Genomic DNA, 24279 nt, shown 5'->3' on the forward strand with positions numbered 1-24279 from the left:
AAATCAACACACTCACCTACAAATACACAAGTCATTCAACTTCACAGTAAAGATCTCGTGAAGCACTTCGAGATGTCTCAAGGACATATAAGATGCTGTATCAAATGCAAGGATTATTATTATTGACCACTTTTGGTCACGTGATTTAAAAGTTTCATAGTTCGGGGGCTGAAGTGAACTTTTACACACTCAGTAAACTCAGCTCAGGTGTCCCATCCTCTCCCGCTCTCTCCGACCCCTGTCTGTGGCTGATCTACTGGGTAGGAAAATGTACCGTTTTATCCTTATCAATGCCGTTACATTAGATAAGCACTTTCGTTATATAACCAGGTTTGGAGACATATGGATACCTTTCTGAGATACTTTTAAATGCATATTATTTAACTGTCCAATACTAGCAAAATAAAAAGCATGAATTAGTAAAAAGCAAACAAATTGGCATGCAATAAATACATCATACCAGTTACCTATAGAATCAGGCCTTAGAGAGTATACAGTGGACAAAAATATCGTACCTCACAACTAGTGCAGCCGTGTTATTGTACAGTATAATTCTTTGGTTAGTTAGTCAAAGTTATACCAGCGGGGTAATGAGATTGTCTCTCAGATGGGACTATTAACATGCCTTGATTTACAGGTTGCTAACATTGTGTCTGAGTGGTTCTCATCTCCCTGATGTAAGACTGGCACTTGTTTACTTCCTTAGATTACAAAGCAAGGAAGCCCCCAGCTTCCTCCAATTCCTCACAGAGCTACGGGCTGGTGGGGGGGGGGTATAGTTTGCCTCGTTGCAGCTACAAAAAAGGTGCAGGTATTGAAAAATAATTGTTCCCATTTGTTTTTCCCATGTGAATAACTTTGCGGGCTGCACACCAACCAGTCGGCATGCTCCCCGCTAGCATTTGAGGGAGTGGAAGGGCACAGCTAGCTGCCTGCTCACTGGGAAAACGTTCAGTGCCTCTACACTGCCACATGATATACCAGCAGCAAAGTGTTGGAAACTACTCTATAGTATTGCTCACAGCTTGGAGGGGCTGTTTCCCAGATGGATTGATTGGAAGGGCAGTTAGAATGGGAAATAAAACCTTTCATTTGAAAATCACGAATCGCTTCTCTGGGCTCACAAAGCATTTAAACTTCACTTGAGGGCGGAAGAGGTCAAGCGGTAGGTTTCAGTGCAGTGCCGTTAGCCTGTCGCTCACTCACTCACTACCAGAGAAAATCAACACTGACAGCAACACGAAATCTCTCCGATGTCGCTTGCATTTAAAAGCCTTTTAAAACCGTGGTTAGGATGGGCAGGAATGAACAACAGTAACTCACACAAAGATAGGCTTCAAGTAATCTTATAACACCGTGTGCTTGCTCTCTGCTTCTCACTAAATCTCGTGTCAAAACTCTTTCCATTTAGTCTTCATGAAAAAAAGTAACTGATTTAAGAATGTGGGTGGAGGGAAGCAAGTTGCTGTGAGCAGGATATCACTGGCTTTGAATGAAGTGAGGCTATAGTTTGAAGCAGTTTCTCTTTACCAATGATTGTTTTGCTGTTTCTCGTTTTTTCCCCCTCAGGGAATCTAAAATTAAATCAATTTAAAAGTTCCAGGACCAAAAAAACTCAGACCACAAAAAATGCTAAATCTGCTCGCTTCATGGATGATAGTGGGACGTTGCTTTATGCAAACTGGCTGCTGCTTTCGCCCACAAAATACAGTCACTACACTTTACAATATATCCTGTGAAGCGTTTTGATACGTCTCAATAATGTGATAAGGCACCGGAGGTCTATATGAAGTGCTTTGAGACGTCTTGAAGACGTGATAAGACGCTATATCAAATGCAAGGATTACTATTATTATTGTTATTATGATCAACATCTACCTCACAGCTGAATGTGGGACATTGCTGTGTGCAAATTAGCTTCTGTGTTCACCCACAAATGCAAGCCACTACACGTTACAGTATATTCTATGAAGCGCTTTGAGACGTTTCAGTGACATAAGGCATTGTATCAAACGCAAGGATTGGTATTAATTTCTATGTCAGTGATTGCGTTCTCTTTCTACCCAACATCTAATAATCGTAGAATAGTTTTTTCCAAACCATCATCACGAGCTACTGCACCTATCGCCCAATCCCATAATAATAATAATCCTTACATTGATAAGAACATAAGAGATACTAGAAAAAAGACCAAGGTCCACCTAGTTCGCCTTTCACCTTCCTGTTGGTCGCTTGCACATATATCCCAAACTTCCTATGTACTATATCCCACAACGTTATTTCCTAAAACTATCTAATCTGTTTGAAAGAATCAACACTTCCTGCTTCAACCATCAACCCAGGGAGCCTGTTCCACAGGTTCACTATTCGCACACTGAAGCAGTGTTTGCGTAGATTTGTTCTGAATTTCCCCCACTTCAATCGCAGGCCGTGTCCTCTGGTTTTACTATTCTGGACAAGTTGAAACAGCCTGCCGTGATCTATATCGTGTGCCTTATCAAGTCTTCGGGACACCTCAAAGCGCTTCACAGAATATATTGTAAAGTGGGTTGATCCAATCCCATCACCTGGCCTGGGCCTCTTTTGACCTCAGTCTACATTGCCAGCGGTGTGAAGCGGCGAAGAGATTCCACATGTATCTACACCCCGGGCTGCCTTGCTCTAGCTCTAGCTCTCCTCGGAAGTAAATAAAACAATCAAATTGAAAATAATCAAATTAAAAAAAATAAAAGTTACGTTTGTAATTATTTTGGGTTGAACTGAAAAGTTATGTGTTTATACAGTTATTGGGATTTTACTGCAAACCGAGCAGGGATTCGCTCTGGGCCTCCATGGGGAAATACAAGAGTCTCCACACATTGTTTAGTAAAGATAGCCACAACTTAACCACAGAACGTAGTGTGTTTGACATGCATTACTGGGTCACATGGGCACAGCTGCAGCCAAACGCGTCACAAAGCGCATCTTGCTCTGTGATTGTTAACCTGTCATCTCCCCCCCAGATTACATCTGATATAATTATGAGAATTTATATCCGTAACAAAAGTAGGACTTTTTGTAAAATAATCGTATGTTAGAGGAATCTAGGAGCAGATAAACTAGGCTGGCAAGACACGGCTTTACAGTTTGCGATGTTTGAGTTGGAGCAGAACAGTTTGGTTTGAAGCGATGAGATGCCAAGACAAGGGAGACGCTCTCACCAACACTGAAACGCACGCACAGGTTAGCTCGTTCTGGGTTAAAAAGAACAAAAGGTTTGAAATAGCTTAACGTACAAGGCGAGGAGTTATTTCATTATATAAAAAAAATCTTCCAAACTGGTTTCAAAAGAATTTACAATAAAAGTTTTTTTTTAAAAGGACGACTATAAAATTGGCAAGTACACATGATTTGTCTGTTGCTTAATGTTGACTGTCTTTGTATAACAAATGTAATTTGTTTGGAAGGGAAACTCTCTGTTGCCATCTGCCTACATTGCTCTGCGGTGACAGACACACTAAGGGCGTGTCATTTCGAGCCTCTTACAAGTCGAACCTGTAGCAAATGCTTTAAAAAGGGTTTCTATTTGCGTTTCCGTAAAACCATGTACATGACACCACCCAACAGTGTGAAAGCAAAACCGATCCAGGCTAGGATGTATGAGTAGCCGTAATTGCTATCGGTATCAAAGTCATGGAAGTTTTCCCTCCGGTTTGTGTAAATCGAAGCTGCAATCATCACACAGAGACCTACGAGAAAACAGAACATCCAAGTCTTTAATATTGTCCACCCACACGGGAGTGTGTGTATGTGTGTGGGGGGTGGGGAGGTGGCAGGCGGGTGGTTGGGGGAGGTAAGCAGAACACCCCAGAGAAGGGGGATTGGGTTAATGTCAAATGGTAAATATAAATTCCTCCAGATATCTTCACACATCCCGCTCTCCCTTGCTCGGTGTCCAACTCTATCCCTGTAAAGGCATTACCCGACCTGAATGTCTCCAATTGGCTCTACTCTACCCCCTATCCACACCCCCCACCCCCACCGGCAAATCACTCGACACCTTGACATACCTCTACCTTTAGTGCCCCAAGATTCTACCTCACGTAAAGGCAATATAAGTGTGAGTTGTTGTTGTTGATGTTCCTTTTACTCCCCAAATCCCAGCCTTATCTCCACTGTAACACGTCATGTATCACCAAATCTAGATTGGTTTCACCTCAGCAATACTGGCCAACACTCGTGCTACTCTGGCCATACAGGGGACTCATTAACAATTGGCTCCCAGAAAATTGGACTTTGCTCTGTCTAACTGGGAGACAGCTTTAGAGGTACAGTGCATTGTGGGTTACAAGAAGCGGGAGGAGGGGGATTGAAGGGACAGGTTGCTCCAAGAGCCGGTGCGGACTCGATGGACCAAATGGCCTCCTTTTCTGTGCTGTAAATTTTTATGGTTGTGTGATTGTACTTACTGGAAAGCAGCTGAAAGCTGCCAGCGACAAGGAACCGCTCTCCTTTGGGCAGCCGGAAGAGTTGGATGAGGAAAATGAAGAACGAGATACAGCAGAGGATGACAGAGAGGATCATGGTCGCCTGAACCGCCTCAAGGTAGCCTGTCAGGAGCAACAAACACAGTTAGACCTGGACTGGTTTCACCGAGGCCTGGACCAGCCGATCACATAGAAACATAGGAACAGGAGTAGGCCATTCAGCCCTCGAGCCTGTTCCACTATTGTATAAGATCATGGTTGATCTGTATCTCAACTCCAATTACACGCCCTCACTCCATATCCCTTAATACCTTGAAACGGCTGTTTGTGGGACATCACTGTGCGCAAATTGGCTGCTGTGTTCGCAGACAAAAGTCACTAACTACACTTTACAGAAAATCTTGTGATGTGCCTTAAGACGTCCTGACGATGTGACAGACGCTGTATCAAACGTTAGGATTATTATTATTGATAACCCTCAGCCGTAGTTTACAATAGTTTACAACAGACACTAATTAGGTGGTCCTGGAAATCAGTGTGGCTCTGAACATCTGCCTATTATTTGGGGAGCTCTTGGTCTTTGCTCAGCATCTCTCCTGGCAGTGCCCGTGAGATGAAAGAGTTGATCTGGGACGCCCCAGGGCAGGGTGCTTGGTTCAATGCCAGTGTCACCAAACAACAATTAGACTCCGACGTTTGAAGCTATAGAGCTATAGAATGGAACAAAGAATCTACGACTGTTTATGGGACACTTCTGTGCGCAACTGACTGCTGCATTTCACCCACAAAATACACGGTCAATCCTCTTTACAGTACTGTGAAGCACTTTGAGACGTCCCAACGACGTGATAAGGCAAAGATTATTATTAATTATTATTAGAATGAAATTCTACTTTTTTTGAAAAAAATACGACACTATCCTCTGATTCTCCAGAGACCCCTATGCAAGTCTCGTCATCTCGCTTATGTTTCCCTGATTTTCATCTCTGTGTCTCCATTTGGTCTGCACGTGTCTCATTTCCTCAAGTTTAAATGCCTTAACTCCTCCGCTTGCTCACCCCCTCTTTATCGATCTTGAAATCCCGCCTGAAGACCTACCTCTTCAACTGTGCCTATTGTCACATCTCCATTCCCCTTCTCCCTTGCCCAGGGTCCAACCCCACCACCGTGAGGCGCTCCGAGATGCTATCCAGGGTGAATAGCTCTGTATAAGTGCAAGTTGTTGTTGTCTACTCCCGCTACACCTTGGCCCTGCCTGTTCTCTGTGACTGGCCTCGCTCTCTGGAACTATAACCCAGAGTCCCTCTGCTTTCCCACCGCACACCCTCCATTACAGCCCGTGATACAAACTTTCTTTTTGACCACACTTCTGATTACCTTGTCCCGCCCACCCGCATTACTTCCTTACTCCCCCCATCACAACCCCAGCCACTTCCTACCTCCTCATCTCAGAGCCCAGAAAATCCCTAAAGTTTATTTGAAGAGCGTCTCCGTTTAGAAATACTCACTACTGTCAGCCAAGACCTTGACCGGACTGCAGGAGCTGTTGTTGATAAAGCAGGTCTGCCATATATCAGTGCTGTACATGTCACTTCTCCACCACGCCTGAAATAACATTGAGAAACAAGATCAGGTTCAATGCGGAGCAAAAGTGTGAAACCAGCTCACCTGAAGTGACGAGATCAAACAAAGGCTATCAGCTGGACAATTGGGGACATACTGGCTCACACAACGCAAAGGTAATCATTAATGGCTAAACCTAACCAACCCGGTTCATCATCAAAAAGGCAGAACTCGGCAGTCTACACTTACGCCCACATGGCAACAGTGGCTACACTTCACATGAACCACCCTACCCGTTAGGGCTTTGGCTTGCAGGGTTGACAGGAGCTGAGTAAGAAGAGTCCCTGCCCCAAGTGAGTAGTCTGCCCTTCCAAGACCTGCCGATGAGCCAGACTGGGCTGCGCTGTCATCGGCAGTGCCCTGGAATACTGTGGACCCGCCTGGCTCAGGAATCGGACTAGAGACCGTCACAGAGGGTGGACTCAATTACAAAATTCCATTAACTAGAAGCCAGCTCGGCCCTGAGATGATCCCGTTTACCCTCACCCCCTGCCCCCGAAGGAGAATAAAATATAGGCTTCAAAATCAAGATTACATTCAAAGTTTTAATGGTCTGAAAATGTTAGCTTGAATATTATTAATGTTAGCATTCGTCTACGTCTGGACACAGGTGAATTATTATTAATTGTCTATGTGGACTACAAGGCGTATGCAGTGAGGAACTCCCATATCTACTCACATTGTCTATTGTGGCGATGAACAGCAGAGCAGCTGTTATTATATGAAACACAATGATGAGCCCCAGAAGAACAAGCATCTTAACGGTCTTCCTTCAAACCACGACAGAGTTCGCTGTGAAAACACAACAAAAAAAGAAAATGAAATGTATTTTAAATGCACAATTCACAAGTTCAAGTTCCGCGTCAGGATGGGGTGACTCTCCAGTGTAGTGCTGGGGGAGCACTGCATTGTTGGCGGTGCCACCCTGCAGATGAAATGTTAAACCGAGGCCCCATTCAGGGCCACGTTAAAGATCCAATGGCACTATTGGAAAAGAGAAGAGAGCTTTTCCCAGTGTCCTGGCCAACAATCCCATAGCATAGTGATTAGTATGCTCGCCTTGCAAGCGAATGGACCCAGGTTCGATCCCGGGCGGGGTGAAGCATTTGGTAAGTTTGCCTCTGTTTACCTACCAGTAAGTAGGAAACCGGTTGTTAGTCAACTGTCAGATTGCTTTCCGAGGGTAATAATTCATTGTTCATTCAAGCTACGACTGTTTGTGAGACACTGCTGTGTGCAATTTTTCTCCCACAAAATACACAGTCAATTCACTTTAAAGTATATTCTATGAGCAGTTAAGGCGCTATATCAAATGAAGGATTATTATTGTTACTTTCAGAAGATATGGGACCACCACACCCAATATTGTATCTCAGGCATAATAATTCACACACACACACGCACCGTAACTCCTCAAGTACCTCTTAAAATACATTCCGAGACACTAGCCCTCATGAAAGCGCTACATCAATGTAACTTATTATTGTTAAAATGCCAGAAAACTATTTAAAAATACGTCCCACCTTTGTAGGAAAACATTTGGAGGGATCAAAATCAAATCCTGTTTTAATCTGGATTCATGAATAAGATTTTTTTCCTCTTTAAATCAGCTAAAGGTTTGAGTCATAAAACAAAGGTTTGATTTCCCATTTATATGAATGTTGAAATTCATGGGATATCAGTGCATGGTTAATGGACATCAAATATAATGGATTCTAGTTTGCCAGGTTATTTTGTGCCATTAAAGTATAAGGCAACATTAGGGAAAAGGGACGATTTCAACTCTAGTTCGCCGACCGGCTTTCCATTCATTCCTCTTACACAGCTACTGTTCAGATGAGACATCAACCTGGGTCCCGTCTGCCTTTTTAGGTGGACGTTAAAGATCCCATAGCACTGTTTGAAAAGAGAAAGGAGTTTCTCTCTCCCCGTGTCCTGACCAACAATCGTCCAAATAAAACCGGTCACTCACTTCATGACTGTTTTGTTTGTGGGACACTGCTGTGTGCAAATTGGCCGCCGTGCTCACCAGCAAAATATCCAATTTTACCCAATCTTATTTGGGGGATTGTCGGCCGGGAAACCCGGAGAAACTCCCTTCTCTGATCAAATTGTGCCATGGGATATTTAACATCCACCGGAAACTTGGTTTAACGTCTCATCTGAAGGACGGTGCCTCTGACAGCGTAATGGGTCCCCAGCAGTGCACTGGAGCATCAATCCAGACTGCGAGCTCAAAGTCCCCACATGGGGCTTGAACCTTAAATAATCCCTCTCGTGCAACCACAGCAGGAAAGAGATCAATCAGATATTGTAGAGGCTGTAGAGCTGAAGGGTTAATATAAAATTTGCTCTGCGGTCTTCCTGCGGACACCAGAGCTAAGCTAACCAAATGCTGAGGCTTGCCACACCTTCATCTGCTCTCTGATGTCTAATTGCTGGACTGGATTCAAAACAGACCACGCAGTCTAAGTGAACCCAGTCACCAGATAGTGTCTCCTCCCTGCTCACGGAACAATGCGAGCCTTTCTTAGTGAGGCGCAGACAAAGAATGCATGGCCATTTCTAACTATTCAAACAGCTTCAAACCTCCCTCTCCTGCCTCCACCCCCCCACAACACACACACATTATATAATCTACACACACGCGCGCGCACAAACATACACTCAAATAAAAGCCCCTTTTGAGTAATAAGCTCAAAGCAAATGAGAATTTAACTTTTCTAAAATTCTTTGCTGCGAAATGGATTCCTTTCTCTCATTGGGTGTGGCCCTCGGCAGAAATGAGTCAGACAGCAGCGTTCCAATGTGTGTGTGTGTGTGTGTGTGTAAGTGTATCTGTGAGTGAGTTTCTGTGTGTGTGTGTGAGTGCGTGTATTTGTGAGTGTGAGAATGAGTGTGTGAGTGTGCGTGTGACTGTGTGTGAGCGAGAGAGTGAGTTATGTGAGTGATTGTGTGCAAGTTTATGTGTGAGTCTGTGTGTGAATAGGTATGTGAGTGTGAATTTTCCATTATGTTCCAACATCCCTTTTTAAACAGAAACCAAATCAATGTTGAGGAACTTTTAAGCTGTTGCTTTTTCTGCCTCGGAATCACATCGTAAGGGAGACCAGGCGGGCAATGTGTAAAATGTTAGTTATTGCCCTGGGGGCTCACAAGGGTTTGCATCGAACTCCATCTAATAAAAATACTTTGGCTTTTGCATCTCTCCGCCCCTCTCACACACACACACACACACACTTGTTGAGCCTTCATGTCTAACAACAAATCCCATTTATACAGCACCTTTCACATAGGCGCTGGGCAGTGAAGCTGAGGGTTGGAATCAACAAATTTGGTGGAGGGCAAGTGGGATGGGCAAGGCAGGACAGTCAAAGAGAAGTGCTTGACATGGGCCTCATTTAAATACAAAATTAAAATAAAAATCATCTGCTGCCTTCCTCCCTCTTGGATAAGAAATGAGAGATAAGAAACGAAACCCGCACATCCACAGAAACGTTATTAAAGCACAAACAGTTTGTTGGGTGGCAGCAGGGCTATGGGATGTCCTGATTTCAAGTCATGGCTGGATATTTCCTGCCTGTTTCGCAGGTATGCAGTGAGGATGGTCCCAGGGATCTGGGACTGACGGTGATGCAGGGCGACTGACACCCTGTGAGGTACATAATACTAGGTTTTCCATCAGATAAGTGTGGGAATCTCAGGAGAAAATCTGCTGTTTTCCTTAACACGTTCCTGGCATTATTTAGCACAAGGAACACATCAAATAATATGTGCATTTGATACAGCACCTTTCACCTCGGGAGGACTGCTCAAATCACTTTGCAGGATTAATTGTAAACTGCACGTTTTGTAGACAAAGGCGACAGCCAAATTGCACACAGCAATGTCCCACAAACAGCCATGCAGTGAGCGACCAATTATATTTGGGGAATTGTCAGCCAGGACATCGGGAGAGAGAAACTCCCTTCTCTTTTCCAACAGTGCCATGGAATCTTTAACATCCACCTGAACAGGCAGACGGGATCTGGGTTTACGTCTCATCCAAAAGACGGCACCTCCGACAATGCAGTGCTCCCCCCAATGCCACATCGGAGCATCAACCTGGAGTATGTGAGTTCAAATTCCCAATATGGGGAGTGACAACCTTCTAATTCTGAGGCAAAAGTCCTACCAACTGAGCCAGGCTGACACCCACGTTAAGGAGAAATGAAAATTACAGTACAGGACAGTTAGAGCACTCGCCTCGCAAGTGAGAGACCTGGGTTTGATTCCCGGCAGGACAAAACATTGGGCAAGTTTCCTTACTCCACACACCTGTTTACCTAGCAGTAATTAGGAGCCGGTTGTTAGTCGATTGACGGATTGCTTTTCCGGGGGTAATAATTGCTTCCAAAGATAATAATAATAAATTGGTCACTCAACCACGACTGTTTGTGGGACACTGCTAAGCATAATTGGCTGCTGCGTTTCATCCACAAAATATACAGTCAATTCACTTTACAGTATATTCTATGAAGCGGTTTGAGACGTCTCGAAGACGTGATCAGGCGCTATATCAAGTGTAAGGATTATTATTATTATCATATGTAGTTGTACGTGAAAGTGGGTGTTTTTACTGGGATCCGCCATTAAAGAAAAAAACTTGAAAAGAAAGCAACTGGAACGAGGGTCCAAGTGGTTAAGAAAAAGCAGAAAGCTTCTAACTCATCAAGATATTTTCATTGAGCCAGTTTAGGTTAAGTTCTGCAATAAGACTCTTGGAAGAATGCCACCCAGCCAGGCATCAAGACAGCTTACACACAGCTCTGCTCATCTGTTGGCACGACTCACAGACCTTTGAGTTCAGTTGGTTGTTTGACATCCGATAAGTCAACCTGTGCCTAATACTCTCCAGAATTCGGTAAGCAGGAAGCGTCCCTCCAGGAGAGAGAGCGTTCATCCATTCCAACAATCTATCTCTGGAATTTCCATGTGTAGATGGGATGCATGGAATTCTCAGTTTGGTTTGGATACTCTAAAGTATCGTGATGGGTTTCCACGTGTGTTAACACCCGGCTGACCAAAAAAAAGAGCCTGCCTACCCACCCACCCCACTTCACTGCCGTCTCCCCCACCACCGACACCCCCTTGGTGATTACAGTAAACTACTGATAACTCATTGCTCCAAGGGAAAAGGGCTCAATGACTAGTTATCCAGAGTGGCGAGTAACGCATGTGTATAAATACACAAATAAATGTGACTGGGTTATTGACAACATGATGAGTTAAGTGGTCGTGACAAGGGTTGAGTTATCAGGAGTTAACTATGATACACTGACTGCCAATCCCACTCATAACAAGTCTACTGTTTAGGGACCACCTCCATCAATTTCTGACCGCAAATATAATAAAAATGCTCCTTATAGCAATGCCTATAAAGTGCAGTGACTGTGTATTTTGTAGGCGAACACGGCAGCCAGTTTGTGCGTAGAAGGTCCCGCAAACAGCCATGGAGTGAGTGACCAATTCTATTTGGGGGATTGTTGGCCAGGATGCCAACAGAAATGCTCATCTCTTTTTCCAATAATGCCATGGGATCTTTAACATTCACCTGAATAGGCACAGACGGCAGCTTAGTTTAATGTCTCAACAACAGCAACAAATTACGCTTGTATAACGCCCTTCACGTCTGAAAGATGTCCCAGGGTGCTGGATCGTCCAATTCAAAGGACGGCACCTCTGACCCAGCGCTGCACTGGAGCTTCAGCCTAGACTGTGCAACAAGAATGGATGCAGAAACAGAAAGGAATTATCTCTCAAACAGAAACACTGGCCATTGTGGGAGACTGGGGCTGAGTTCCAGACGTGTCACATGGAGGGTCTGTGACTACGAGTGACCATGAGAGGGAATCCCAAGCCAAGCCGTCACATGGATGGTCTAAACAATAATAATCCTTGTATTTGATATAGTGCCTTATCACGCCTTCGAAACATCTCAAAGGACTTCACAGGATATACTGTAAAGTGGAGTGACTGTATATTTTGTGGGCAAAATGTCTCATCTGACAGACTAAACAGTAATGTTAACCTGCCTGCAGATGTCAGCTTTGGGCGATGGTGCTGCGATTCTCAGTTTGGTGTAAACATTGTGAAACTGTGGTTAAATAGTTGTAGCGTAGATAACCGGCTTTAATGAATTGACTTCTCTCCTTGTTTGTTGATTCTCACTAACGCCAGTTGAGATCAACAGGGAGCAGCAGATTTTGAACGTTTCCATCCTGCAACTATTTAACCACGATTTCACAGTGTTTGCACCAAACTGAGAGCCATCACCCAAAGCAGGTCAGCCTGACCCCCCTCAACCTGGCTCAGTCTCCATTGTGTGGCTGGAGGAGAAGCTTCTGCTAAAGAGTGGGACGGATGGGAGTGTTGTGTGTTGTCTGGAACCGTGATCACCTCCTTACAAACGGAACCGTCTTTCAGTGTCCCCCACATTGACTATCGCCTCTGGACCCTTCATTACAGAGTGCGGGAGAGTGTGTGAGGGAGGGAGTACAATGTGCATGCAAGCACTGTCACGCTCACTTGTACACTGACACGCTCCCTCAAACGTTCACCCACACATTTGCTCACTCACTCTGTGCTAGAATTCTCAACATAAAGTGGGAATTTTTTTTTTCTTTCAAGTCATTCGCTGCCACAGTAAGGTTTCTAGTGTTCAAAGTTACTTCCTGTGGCTGTCAGAAGAAATGTATTCCAGACATCTATTGCATGCGTTAACAATAACTAAGAGAGTGACGACGAGAGGTGGAGAGTGGCGGTATCAATTGTACAGCCAAAGTGAGGAGGTGGTGAAGGACTGAGACGTATACTCCCAGACCAGTCATTTTTCACTCACTGTTTAACGCTGCTCATTCCCTTTCCCCATACCTCTGCCTCAAAATTGTCTGGACAGGTTTTTCCTCCTGTGTGGTTCAGCTCATTGTATCAGCGTCTTCACTGGCTAGACTCCAGCAGTTACCACCCCCCCAACAAACATTCTGGGGTTCTGGCTCCTGTGAACGTGCGTCTAATACTCTCCAGAATTAGGTAAGCAGGAAGCGTCCCTCCAAGGAGGGATTGGGCATTCTATTCCAACAATGTATCTCTGGAATTTCCATGTATAAGTGGAATTTTTGTTAGGTAAGGCTATCGAGGTATATCGGGCAAAGGTGGGTAATTGGAGTTGGGGTATAGATCAGCTATGATGTAATAGAATGGCGGAACAGGCTCGAGGGGCTGAATGGCCTCCTAATGTTCCTGTATATGGAATTCTCATTTTGGTTTGATACTCTGAAGCACGGTGATGGGTTTCAGCATGTGTTAGACACCCGGCTGACCAAAAAAAACACACACACACACACACTGGCACATTGGAGCCACCCCATCAGACCTGCTCAATTTATAACCCAACCTGACTGAGGCCGAGCTTACTGTTTCCAGCAGCGTACAGACCACACAGAGCACACCCGCAGCCCAGTGTACTTGCTGTCAGTGCCTTGTGGAGGTGATGTGATCAGTCAGTACAGCTGGGAACATCGTTAGAATATAAAGATGGGGGTGGAGATTCAGAGAGCACTGCAGCTGGGCACGTACAATTCCTGGCGTTTACAAATTTTCCATTTACTACGATTTATTTCCAGTCTTCTCTCCGCTAAAGTAACATGATGGGAAAGTGTATCTGGGATCAGGCCAGAGCCCAGTGCCTCAGCCCTACTCTGACTGCAGTAAAGCAGGACACAATGTTCGTCTGTGTTATCACCACAAGGTTAATTCTATCTGTTTTTGTTACACAAATTAAGCAATAGTTTGACTTCAACAATACTGAAGAGTTTGGCTCTTTGTGTGGTTGTCGAAGAGCACCTCCCACTCACACATCTGGAAAACTGTATCACTGAGCTCTCTCTCTCTCTCTCACACACATGCATATCACAGATCAGAGAGACTGGACTCACTCACTTTCTCACACACACACACACACATTACAGTATAGATTCTCTCACATACTGTTAGCTGTATTGTCAGAGGTGCGTAATGAGACGGTAAACTGAGGTCCCACCTGCCTGTTCAGGTGGATGTTAAAGATCCTCCTGTTCGAAAGGAGAAGAGTTTCTTTCTCCCGGTGTCCTGGCCAACAATCCCTCAAATAAAATTTGTTATTCGTGGCTGTTTGTGGGACTTTGCTGGACACAAATTGAGCGCTACATTCTTCTACAAAATACAGTCATGAAGGAAATTTTGAGGTGTTGTTTTGAGATATTTTGAGGTGATAAAAACAAATCAAATGGAAGGATTAATAACACTAATTTCTCATTCGCTTCCACTGACTGTGGGACACAGGAAAGTCTGAGCGAGAAACTATCAATATTCACCCAGAAACGCCCTGGCACCCTCTGAAACAATAACTTGCATTTAAATAGTGTCCTTCACAAAGGGCAGCGTCCCAGAGAGCTTGATGGTGACGGAGCTAAATAGACACTTGCCCTGGTAGCCTCCAGCCCATCAACCATCTCCCAACATTTCAGATTCATGATATCATGTCGCTGGTGGGAGCAAACCCTTGTGACTCCACTCACCATTTAATAATAATAATAATCATCCTTGCATTTGATACAGCGCCTCATCACATCGTTCAGACATCTCAAAGCGCTTCACAGTGCATACTGTAAAGTGAATGACTGTATTTTGTGGGCGAAACGCGGCAGCCAATTGCGCACAGCAGTGTCCCACAAACAGTCGTGGATTTGAGTGACTCCATTTTATTGAGGGATTATTTCCCCTGGAAAGCAAAGCCCCAATCAACTCTCAAGCGGGTTCTGACTTACTTCTAGGTAAACAGAGGTGTGTGTGTGTGGAGTAAGGAAACTTGCCTATGGTTTCGCCCTCCGCGGTAATCGAACCCGGGTCCTCTTGCTTGCGAGGCGAGTGCTCTAACCACCGCACTACAGGATTTCACTCCATTTAGCCTCAAGGCTGAAACGTTGCTTAACCCCACGCCCCTACCCGCCCCGCCCCGCCCCCCCCCCCCCCCCCAGCCCCACTCCCTCGGCTCAGACATCGCTGGGCACGGGGCTGGCTGCCGGGACTCTCCGATACAATTTCTAGGCAGGCGTGTGAGCAGAGCTGTCAGCAGGGATTCCCTCTGCTCCTTCGGGCAGCAAACGCTCTGAGCAGTGAGAGTGGCTATTGGGGTAACCGTGACCACAGCCTCCACCACAACCTGCCCAGGAAAGTCATTACTTGGTGTTCATTTTTTGCTGCCGGAGACGTACAGAGATACCACCAAACCGAGACCTCTCCTAAACATCCCATTTGCAGTCAAATGAATACAAGCTCAACCCAGCTCTTTGCTGGACGTGTGACAAATACACTCCAATACAAGACATTACAATACACACAGGTGTGTGGAGTAAGGAAACTTGCCTAAGGTTACGGGCCTCCCGGGAATCAAACCCGGGTCCTCTCGCTTGTAATGTGAGTGCTCTAACCACTACATTACTATACAATACACTACAGAGCATTACTATACAGCCTATTCCATCCATGTGAAACTGCAGCACTCGTGTCCTCAGCCAGCAAGTTCTGAGCGAGCAGAAGGTTCTAATCAAATACCACGTGATGTTATTTTCCACTCGCCATCTATTACTGTTGTCTGAGAAAGTCCAAAGGAAACAGCAGATTGTTCCCGCACAGATTGTAACCGCTGTGACTGTAAACCTCAGATAGCACTGGGGCAACACACACCCTGAGTGGTCAAACCAGCTTCTGGGTCACTATCAATGCCTGGGCTTTCAGCCAGGACACCCCACCACCCCCCAGCCTCCCTCTCTGCTTTTTAACCCCATCTGAAAACAGACGTCTCTGACTGCACTGTCGAACATCTCTCTCTTACTGTTCTCTGCCATCCCACCCCACTCCTTCGTCCACACCTCTCTCTCTCTCTCTCTCTCTCTCTCTCATTTCCTGTCTGTCTGCGTAAAGCTGTTTTGGGACGCTGTCCAGGGTGAAAGGCAAGAACAACTTAGAACTGTTTGTGCGATGATGCTGTGCGCAGATTGGCTGCTGTGTGCATATTGTGTTTGATATTCGGTCTTATCACATCTTCAAAGGTCAGTACAAGCTGTTGTTTGTAGGACGTGGCTAAGCACAAGCTGGTTGCCCTGTTCATCTATGTCATTACACTTCACAGTAAAATCCTGCAAAGCATTTTGCAATGTCTCAACAGCTTGAAGGGGCGCAGTATCAAATGCAAGATTATTATTATGATTATGATGAAGAATTAATCTCGCTCTCACGTGTTCCCTCTCCTCCCCACCCACTCCCTTTACCATCAAAATTCCCACTCGACAATGCTCCACCAGCACATGGACACGTGTCATACACATACACACAGGCACTATGTCAGGTCAAGGGCAAACCTGCTGTTGCCTCTCGGGATCTCGCTATGACATAGAATAGTGGCGATATCTGTGAGGTATATCCCCACCACCCCCTTGCTCCTTGTCCAACCCCACCACCCTGAAATGTTGAGATGGTATCTTATGTAAAGAGTCCTGTATAGAGGCAGAGGAGTTGTTGTTGTTGTACAGTAATGTTTCATTCACAGCGTTACAGTGACATTCTTGAACACAGCTGAAAGACGTGCAATGATATTAGTACTAACGCTTACAATGTGTCTCTCGTACAAAGAAGGTGGATTATAGTGAAAAACGTCAACTGCAGAAAAGGCAGTTTCTCTCTCCAGGTGTCCCGGCCGACAATCTCCGCAGATAAAATTGGTCACTCACTTCAAACTGTTTGTGCGACAATGCTATGCGCAGATTGGCTGCTGTGTTCGCATTGCATTTGATATTGGGTCTTATCACGTCCTCGAGATGTCTCAAAACTGTGGAAACTCTCCCAGTTACTGCCCTGTGTGAAGGGCACTGTATAAATGCAAGTCCTTGTTACTGCAAAGCACTTTGAGACATCCTCCTGACTTGAAATGCACTACAAAATTTATTGTATGAAACCGCTGGTTATTCTCTGTTGCTAACTCAGCTTCTGTGAGTCAGAGTGAGTCTGTGCTGCCCTTCGAAGAATGAGGAAGTTCCCACTTTCGTCATGATCTGGTTAGGAGAGTAAAGCGACTGGTTACAGAGTTGGCTCACAGTCCACAGGGCGAAATGACTGCAGTGAGTTCAGGTTTGACAGCTGGTGTTCCCTGTTAGTGTTGTTGTTAGAGCCTGTGCCACAATCCACCAAATAACTCCATGGCTGTTTGTGGGACATTGCCGAATGCAATTGGCTGCCAAGTTTCGCCCACAAAATACAGTCACTCCACTTTACAGTACAACCTGCCAAGCCCTTTGAGACGTATGTGATAAAGCCCTATATCAAATGCAAGGATTATTATTATTATAAATCATCGGTCTGTTTCTGGTGAGGACCTAAAAGTCATTTACCCCATGGATGTTTGTGGGACCTTACTGTGTGCAAACTGCTACCAATACAGTCACTAGAATTGACAGCAATTTCCTGTAAAGCGCTTTGAGACACTTGAGCACTGTAGACATTATATTAATTGGTGAATGTGTTTCTGGGATTACATTGCAAATGAGGCCTCTTTTTTCTCTCTCTCTGATCCTCTCCTGACGTTCCTGTTTTTTGCCTGGACACGTTCTACCCAGTTATCATTTTAAACCAAAGGTCTTACTCCGAGGTGTGTACTGGGCAGAATAATCAATTTAAATACATAAAACAATCCTGGGGTTCTGAGCATGCGGTTTGCAACACTCTGAACACTTGTATTACAGCTAAGTCACATCCTGAACAGTGCTGGAGATAATACTCTGGCTCCGAGCATATATCTGTCTGTAAATCAATCAATACTGTGCTTAGAATCATTCATTCACCCAGGGATGGCCCTATATCAAATGACAGGCTTTCTTTCTGTGGGAGAGACATCCCCCTCTCCCTCCCAATTGTGCCAATTGCACACAGCAATCTCCCCAAAACAGCCATGGTATTAATAACTATAATAAAAAAAATTTGGAGGGATAATTACCTCTGGAAAGCAATCAGCGAATCGACTAAGAACCTGGTTCCTGCTTACTACTGGTTAAACAGAGGCGTGAGAAGCAATGAAATTTGTCTAAGATTTCGCCCTTACCCCGGGAATCAAACCCGGGTCCTCTCGCTTGCAAAGCGAGGGCTCTAACCAGTACGCTACGGGGCTCCACACATTCAAAGATATGGAAATACTAATAAAATATAGAATTAATGGCGGTCTGGAAGGTCTAGACATTATGGCCCCTAAAAAAAAACCTGTGAAACGTTTCCTTACAACTTTCCACAAGAGTCGCACCTATTTCTCGCTCCCTATGGGTTACTGTCAGCTTTTTGGATGCTGTTAATATCACTTCCCCGTCAACCTGCACGGAGCAGGGCCAGAGAGCTGGAGGGAAGAGCCTTCCTCACCAGTATTGTCTCTCTCCCTGCATCCTCCACAGTATAAATGTGGTCTTAAAATCGCGTAACAGTGAACAATAGCCAATCTCCCCTGTGCAAAGGGCACAGCAGAGCAGGGGCTAACTCTACAATCCCGTTCAGTTTACAATAGTCCTTTTATCCGATACAGCATTTTATCTTGTCATCCCTTATAGTGCTTTGAAGGATTTACTGCAGAGTGGTGAAACATGGCACTGTGTATTTTGTGGTTGAAGGGCACCTTTCACTTCATTTTTGGGCAAAACACAGTATTTAATTGCGCACAGCAGTGTCCCACAAGGAGGGATTATTACCCCCAGAAAGCGATACATCAATTGACTAACAACTGGGTTCCTACTTACTGCTGGGTATACAGAGACCTGTGGAGTAAAGAAACTTGCTTAAGATTTCACCCCCCCCAGGATTTGAACCGGGTCCTCTCGCTTGCGAGGCGTGCGCTCTAACCAATACGCCACAGGACTCCACAAGGGCTTCAGAGTCACCGGGTCATGGCTGAGGCTTGTGATTCCCAACCTAAAACATGCTCTTGAGGGATGATAAGATAACTACGTGAGGGGAAAGTGCCACAGATCAGTTCATTGACAGACTCTACCACCCAGGAACAGCACAATTGAGGGCTGGGATAACCAGGAGGATGAACAACATCAGCCTTGATCGCAAACCCCCACCTCGTGCGTCACTCAGAGCTACATTCAGTTAACGATCACCGACTGACTGAGCTCTCAGGGTAAAGCTTCCCCCTGATAGAAACCTCTTCACTGGGAAGCTCCTGATTTCTGGTTAGTCCATTCCAAGGTCGAAGGGAAATATTGTTATGTTCAAAACAACTGCAACGGCAAATAACTTAACTCTGGTAAGAGAGAGAGAGGAGAGATGAAGAGAGAGAGAAAGAGGAGATGAAGAGAGAGAGAGAGCGTGAGAGGGGAAATCAAGAGAGAGGGGAGATGAAGAGAAGAGGAGAGAGACACGCGCACACATTTTTTCCATGAAAATCCCAAGCTGTTTTGGGAGCTGTTTTGGCCCAGCACTCCCCAAACCCTTCCATTTTGGAAAATATTTCACTGCAAATAACGCAGCCGAGCTTCTGTATCTTTTTTTTAAAAAACCAAAACACACAAGTTTAAAGACAAACCACATCAAATTGTATTTAGATAATGCTCTTCACGCGTGGGGCGGGATGGGGGGGGGGTGTCTCGGAGAGCCTAACGACCTGCAGCAACTGAATTGGGGCCTTGTGCCTGAACTACGGCGAGACAAGACACACTTTAACAGAAGGTTTTTCTGCTCAAACAACAACGGTTTAAGCTGCAGTGAATCACATGCCTGTGTACCTACCATGCACACACCCAGTCTAACAGATGGTAAAACACTGGACCAGGGAGGTTCAGAACGAAAAGTCGTTGGATGGTGGATCAAATACAACAACAAGGTAAATCCTCATTAATAATAGAGAGATTACCACCTGATCTCTTTGATGGGCGAGTGGCTGCAAGTTCATTTTTTTATATACTTTTTAAAAGAAAAAAAAACAGAAAGGAACAGATCAGCAGATGTCATTCACAAACTGGCTGAATTCCAGCTGGACAAGTCAGCGAAGCAGCGAGCTGTTGAAGGAAGGAGTCCGCACAATGTTCATCGTTTTGAAAGGAGGCAGATTACAGGGAAATCTAATGACGTGGCGTCCTCCACGTAGCGTTGAGGTGGTTAGCGCGCTCGACTCGCAAGCGCGAAGAGCCGGGTTCAATTTCCGGGTGGGGCGAAATCTTAAGTAAGTTTCCTTACTCCATACGCCTCTGTTTACCTAGCAGTAAGTAAGAACCTGGCTCTTTGTCGATTATCCCTCCCAAAAACACATGTCACTCAATCGCCGACTGTTTGTGCGACGTTGCTGTGCACAACTGGCTGCTGTATTTCGCCCACAAAACACACAGTCGATTCACTTTACAATATATTCTGTGAAGCGCTTTGAGACGTCGCGATGACATGATAAGTTGCCATATCAAAGGCAAGGACTATTATTATTATTATAAATCATCGGTCTGTTTCTGGTGAGGACCTAAAAGTGAACCTGAAATCCAAAGGCATCTGACACATGCAGAAACCCATCACCGTGCTTAAGACTATCCAAACTAAGTTAAGAATTCCATGCGTCTCATCTGCACAAGGAAATTCCAGAGATAGATTGCTGGAATGGAATGCGCACTCTCTCCCCGGGGGGCCGCATCCGTCTTGCCTAATTCCGGAAAATATTAGGCGTAGGTTGGCAGGAGCTGAGGCTGGTGGGGATCCCAGATTGTGCGTTGGGTGTAACTGCTGGAGTCTAACTAACCAGTTCCCTCCCACAGACGGACGTATGGGAGTCAACAGCCGTAAGTGTTAATTCTCTCACTCTCTCCTCTCTGCCACGCAATGAGCGGGCGTTACTATCTGTCAGGAGAGCTGAGCAGGTCCATTCCTGTAACACAGACAAAGCATCTCGCTGAGAGGCGAGCTTGGCTCTGTTATAGGAATGGACGGAGATCAAATAGTGTTGGCAGCTGCATTGGAAACCTTTAGAGCACGTTTTGTTCCCGGCTTCATCTCTTAAAACCACAAGCAACAACAGCTTGCATTTGTATAACAACAGGAAGACTGCAGCAGATTCAACAGCAACAACAAATTACATTTGTATAGCACCTTTCACGTCGGGAGGATATCCCAAGGCGCTGAATGACAGAAAGTTGCCTAAAGTTTTGCCTTGCCCTGGATCGATGCTTTTAACCTAACCAGTAGACAGCCTAGGTACAAACAGGGGGAATATATCTGTCTGGCCAAACTATTTTCCCCCACCACCACCTCTAACACTAACACAAACATTCTCCCTCTCTCTCTTATTAGCCAAATGTCAACTGGAAAAGAAAAGGAAGAGAAAGGAAGCAAGAAACAGTGGGAAGCATTTGCGGTATTCCTTCAGGCATTGCTTGAGCTATTTAGCACAAGGAATGCCTGAAGAAACGCCGCAAGTTGATGCCCTAGATTCACGCAAATAAGTTTTTCCTGAAGTTTTTTTTTCTCTCTGGAGAAAACGGGTGTTTCTGGGTAGATTTTGTCCCCTCCCAAAACTAGAAATGTGATAGTTTATTTGGGATTGTGGGATCTGTGTAGAACTTCGCCCTGGGGGTTGCTTTCGAAGTTATCTGTGGGATTGTTTTACTAGTAAAAGGCAATCGGGATCCCTCACAAATTATCTGTTTTCTTCGCAGTTTGAGTTCTTGCTGATGCAACACAATTTTTTTTTGCCTCTGGCCACTTGGAGCCACCAGAATCCCAATCACACACACACACTCACTCCAGTCACACACCAACCCTCGCACACATATACACACATACCCTTACACACACACACACACCCTCACATACACACACACTCCCTCATATACCTTCAAACCCTCACACACACTCTCACATACACCGTCACACACACTCACACAGTAAAACATCACACACACACACTCTCACACATACATACACAGCCCCTCACTCAGTTACACACACAGTAAAACACCACACACACTTTCACACACACCCTCACACAGTAAAACACCACACACACACCCTCACACACACCCTCACACAGTAAAACATCACACACACACCCTCACAGTAAAACATCACACACACACCCTCACACACACCCTCACACAGTAAAACATCACACACACACCCTCACACACACCCTCACACAGTAAAACACCACACACACACACCCTCACACATACCTCACACAGTAAAACACCACACACACACACACACACACACACCCTCACACATACCCTCACACAGTAAAACACCACACACACACACACCCTCACACATACCCTCACACAGTAAAACACCACACACACACACACACACACACACACCCTCACACATACCCTCACACAGTAAAACACCACACACACACACACTCTCACACATACATACACAGCCCCTCACTCAGTTACACACACAGTAAAACACCACACACACACTTTCACACACACCCTCACACAGTAAAACACCACACACACACCCTCACACACACCCTCACACAGTAAAACATCACACACACACCCTCACACACACCCTCACAGTAAAACATCACACACACACCCTCACACACACCCTCACACAGTAAAACATCACACACACACCCTCACACACACCCTCACACAGTAAAACACCACACACACACACCCTCACACATACCCTCACACAGTAAAACACCACACACACACACCCTCACACATACCCTCACACAGTAAAACACCACACACACACACACACACCCTCACACATAAAAACACCACACACACACACACCCTCACACACACCCTCACACACCCTGAAACATCACCCACACATCAGCTGCCTGAACCCTCAGAGCGATGGAGCTCAGATTAACAGAGACTCAAAGGTGACAGACACCCACCCACCCCAACCCCACAGTTACCCTCTGGTTAGTAACTGCAAGAAAGGAACAACTCTGGTGCAGATTTAATGGATAACTCTGAAATACTGAAGACCAGCAAAGCATCTCCAGTCCCGTTAAACAGTTCCATTAAAATCTCCCCCCCCCCCCCCCCCAACCCAGCAGCCACAGGCACAGACACACAACTTCCCCCCAAAAAAGTTTTAAATAAACTAAACTGCAGCAAATCCACATATTGTACAGAAATATAGAAATACACACATATATATATATATGTGTATAAAATCGCAATGCAAACGTTAAAACCCAAGATTTTTTTTTCGCCATCTCTCTCTCTCTCTCTCTCTGTCCATCACCTTTTTTTACGCGTTAGTTTTACTGTTATCACCTCTAATAAACTTATTTCTCAAGTTCCAAACATTTCGATTCGCGCAGTGAAATCGTCTGCGCGCAGTTTGCATTGCGTTGGCCACATCTGGAAACAACTGGGGTGGGGATGGGGATGGGGATGGGGATGGGGTGGAGGGGTGGGGGGGTGTGGGGGGGGAATACTTTGCAAAAACACAAACCACTTAACTACACAGTCCAACCCTTGTTAAAGAGAGAGAGAGAGAGAGAGGGATGGGATGGGAATCAAAAGTTTCAGAGAAGCAAAATAACAATGTTACTTACGCGCTGCAGAACAAATGGGGAGTCAGTGCTGTGGCTGTGAGTGTGTGTGAGTGGGAGCAGAGCTGTGCTGTGCTGTGCAGCTGTGGGGTGATGGTGGTGGTGGTGGTGTGTGTGTGTGTGTGTGTTTGGGTGTGTGGGTGGGTGAAGTTCTCGCTGAAAACTCTGCTTGTGTGTGAGTCTGCATGTGATGTCAGCCAGACAGCAGGGCGCGGTCTGTCCAATTCATTTGTGAATTTCAAGGCTATTTTTTTTGTTGTTGCACTGGTTACACCCTGTGTCTGTGCGCTTAACTCCTTGCACACTCACTGTGCTAACCCCTTGCTCGCGCTCACTCCCTACTCACACTCACCACCGCTGACCGCGACAACGCACTCACGCCTGCATATAGAGCGCCTTTCGAGTCGGGAGGACGTCCCAAGGCGCTGGACGGACGGTCGGTCGGTCGGTCGGTGTTTTGGATCTGAGCTGTGGGTGGGGGGGGGGTGGAGGGCGAGGCGGGGGGAAGGAGGGTGACCGAAGGCACGGTCGAAGAGGAGGGTCTTGAGACGGGTCTTGAAA

At 45.6% G+C, this 24279-nt stretch overlaps 1 protein-coding gene across 1 annotated transcript; it reads right to left on the reverse strand.

The window, feature by feature from the left end:
- Positions 1 to 2501: 2501 nt before the first annotated feature.
- Positions 2502 to 23798, reverse strand: emp2 (epithelial membrane protein 2). The gene is made up of 5 exons (XM_007904892.2): positions 23722 to 23798; positions 6769 to 6881; positions 5975 to 6071; positions 4449 to 4589; positions 2502 to 3728 (listed from the first exon to the last, which is right to left on the reverse strand). Exons 2-5 carry the CDS (start codon positions 6844 to 6846, stop codon positions 3562 to 3564), a joined length of 483 nt encoding a protein of 160 aa, XP_007903083.1. The 5' UTR covers positions 6847 to 6881; positions 23722 to 23798; the 3' UTR covers positions 2502 to 3561.
- Positions 23799 to 24279: the final 481 nt, after the last annotated feature.

This window comes from Callorhinchus milii, unplaced genomic scaffold, assembly GCF_018977255.1.
Source record: "Callorhinchus milii isolate IMCB2004 unplaced genomic scaffold, IMCB_Cmil_1.0 Scaffold16, whole genome shotgun sequence".
Taxonomy (NCBI): Eukaryota; Metazoa; Chordata; class Chondrichthyes; order Chimaeriformes; family Callorhinchidae; genus Callorhinchus; species Callorhinchus milii.

Bases quoted from the DNA above. Each gene is read 5' to 3' on its own strand.
- emp2 (XM_007904892.2), bottom strand. From the start codon at position 6,846: ATGCTTGTTCTTCTGGGGCTCATCATTGTGTTTCATATAATAACAGCT. The intron at 6,072-6,768 runs GTGAGTAGATAT...ATGTTATTTCAG, and splicing joins TCATCGCCACAATAGACAAT to GCGTGGTGGAGAAGTGACAT. The intron at 3,729-4,448 runs GTAAGTACAATC...GTTTTCTCGTAG, and splicing joins CAGCTTTCAGCTGCTTTCCA to GTCTCTGTGTGATGATTGCA.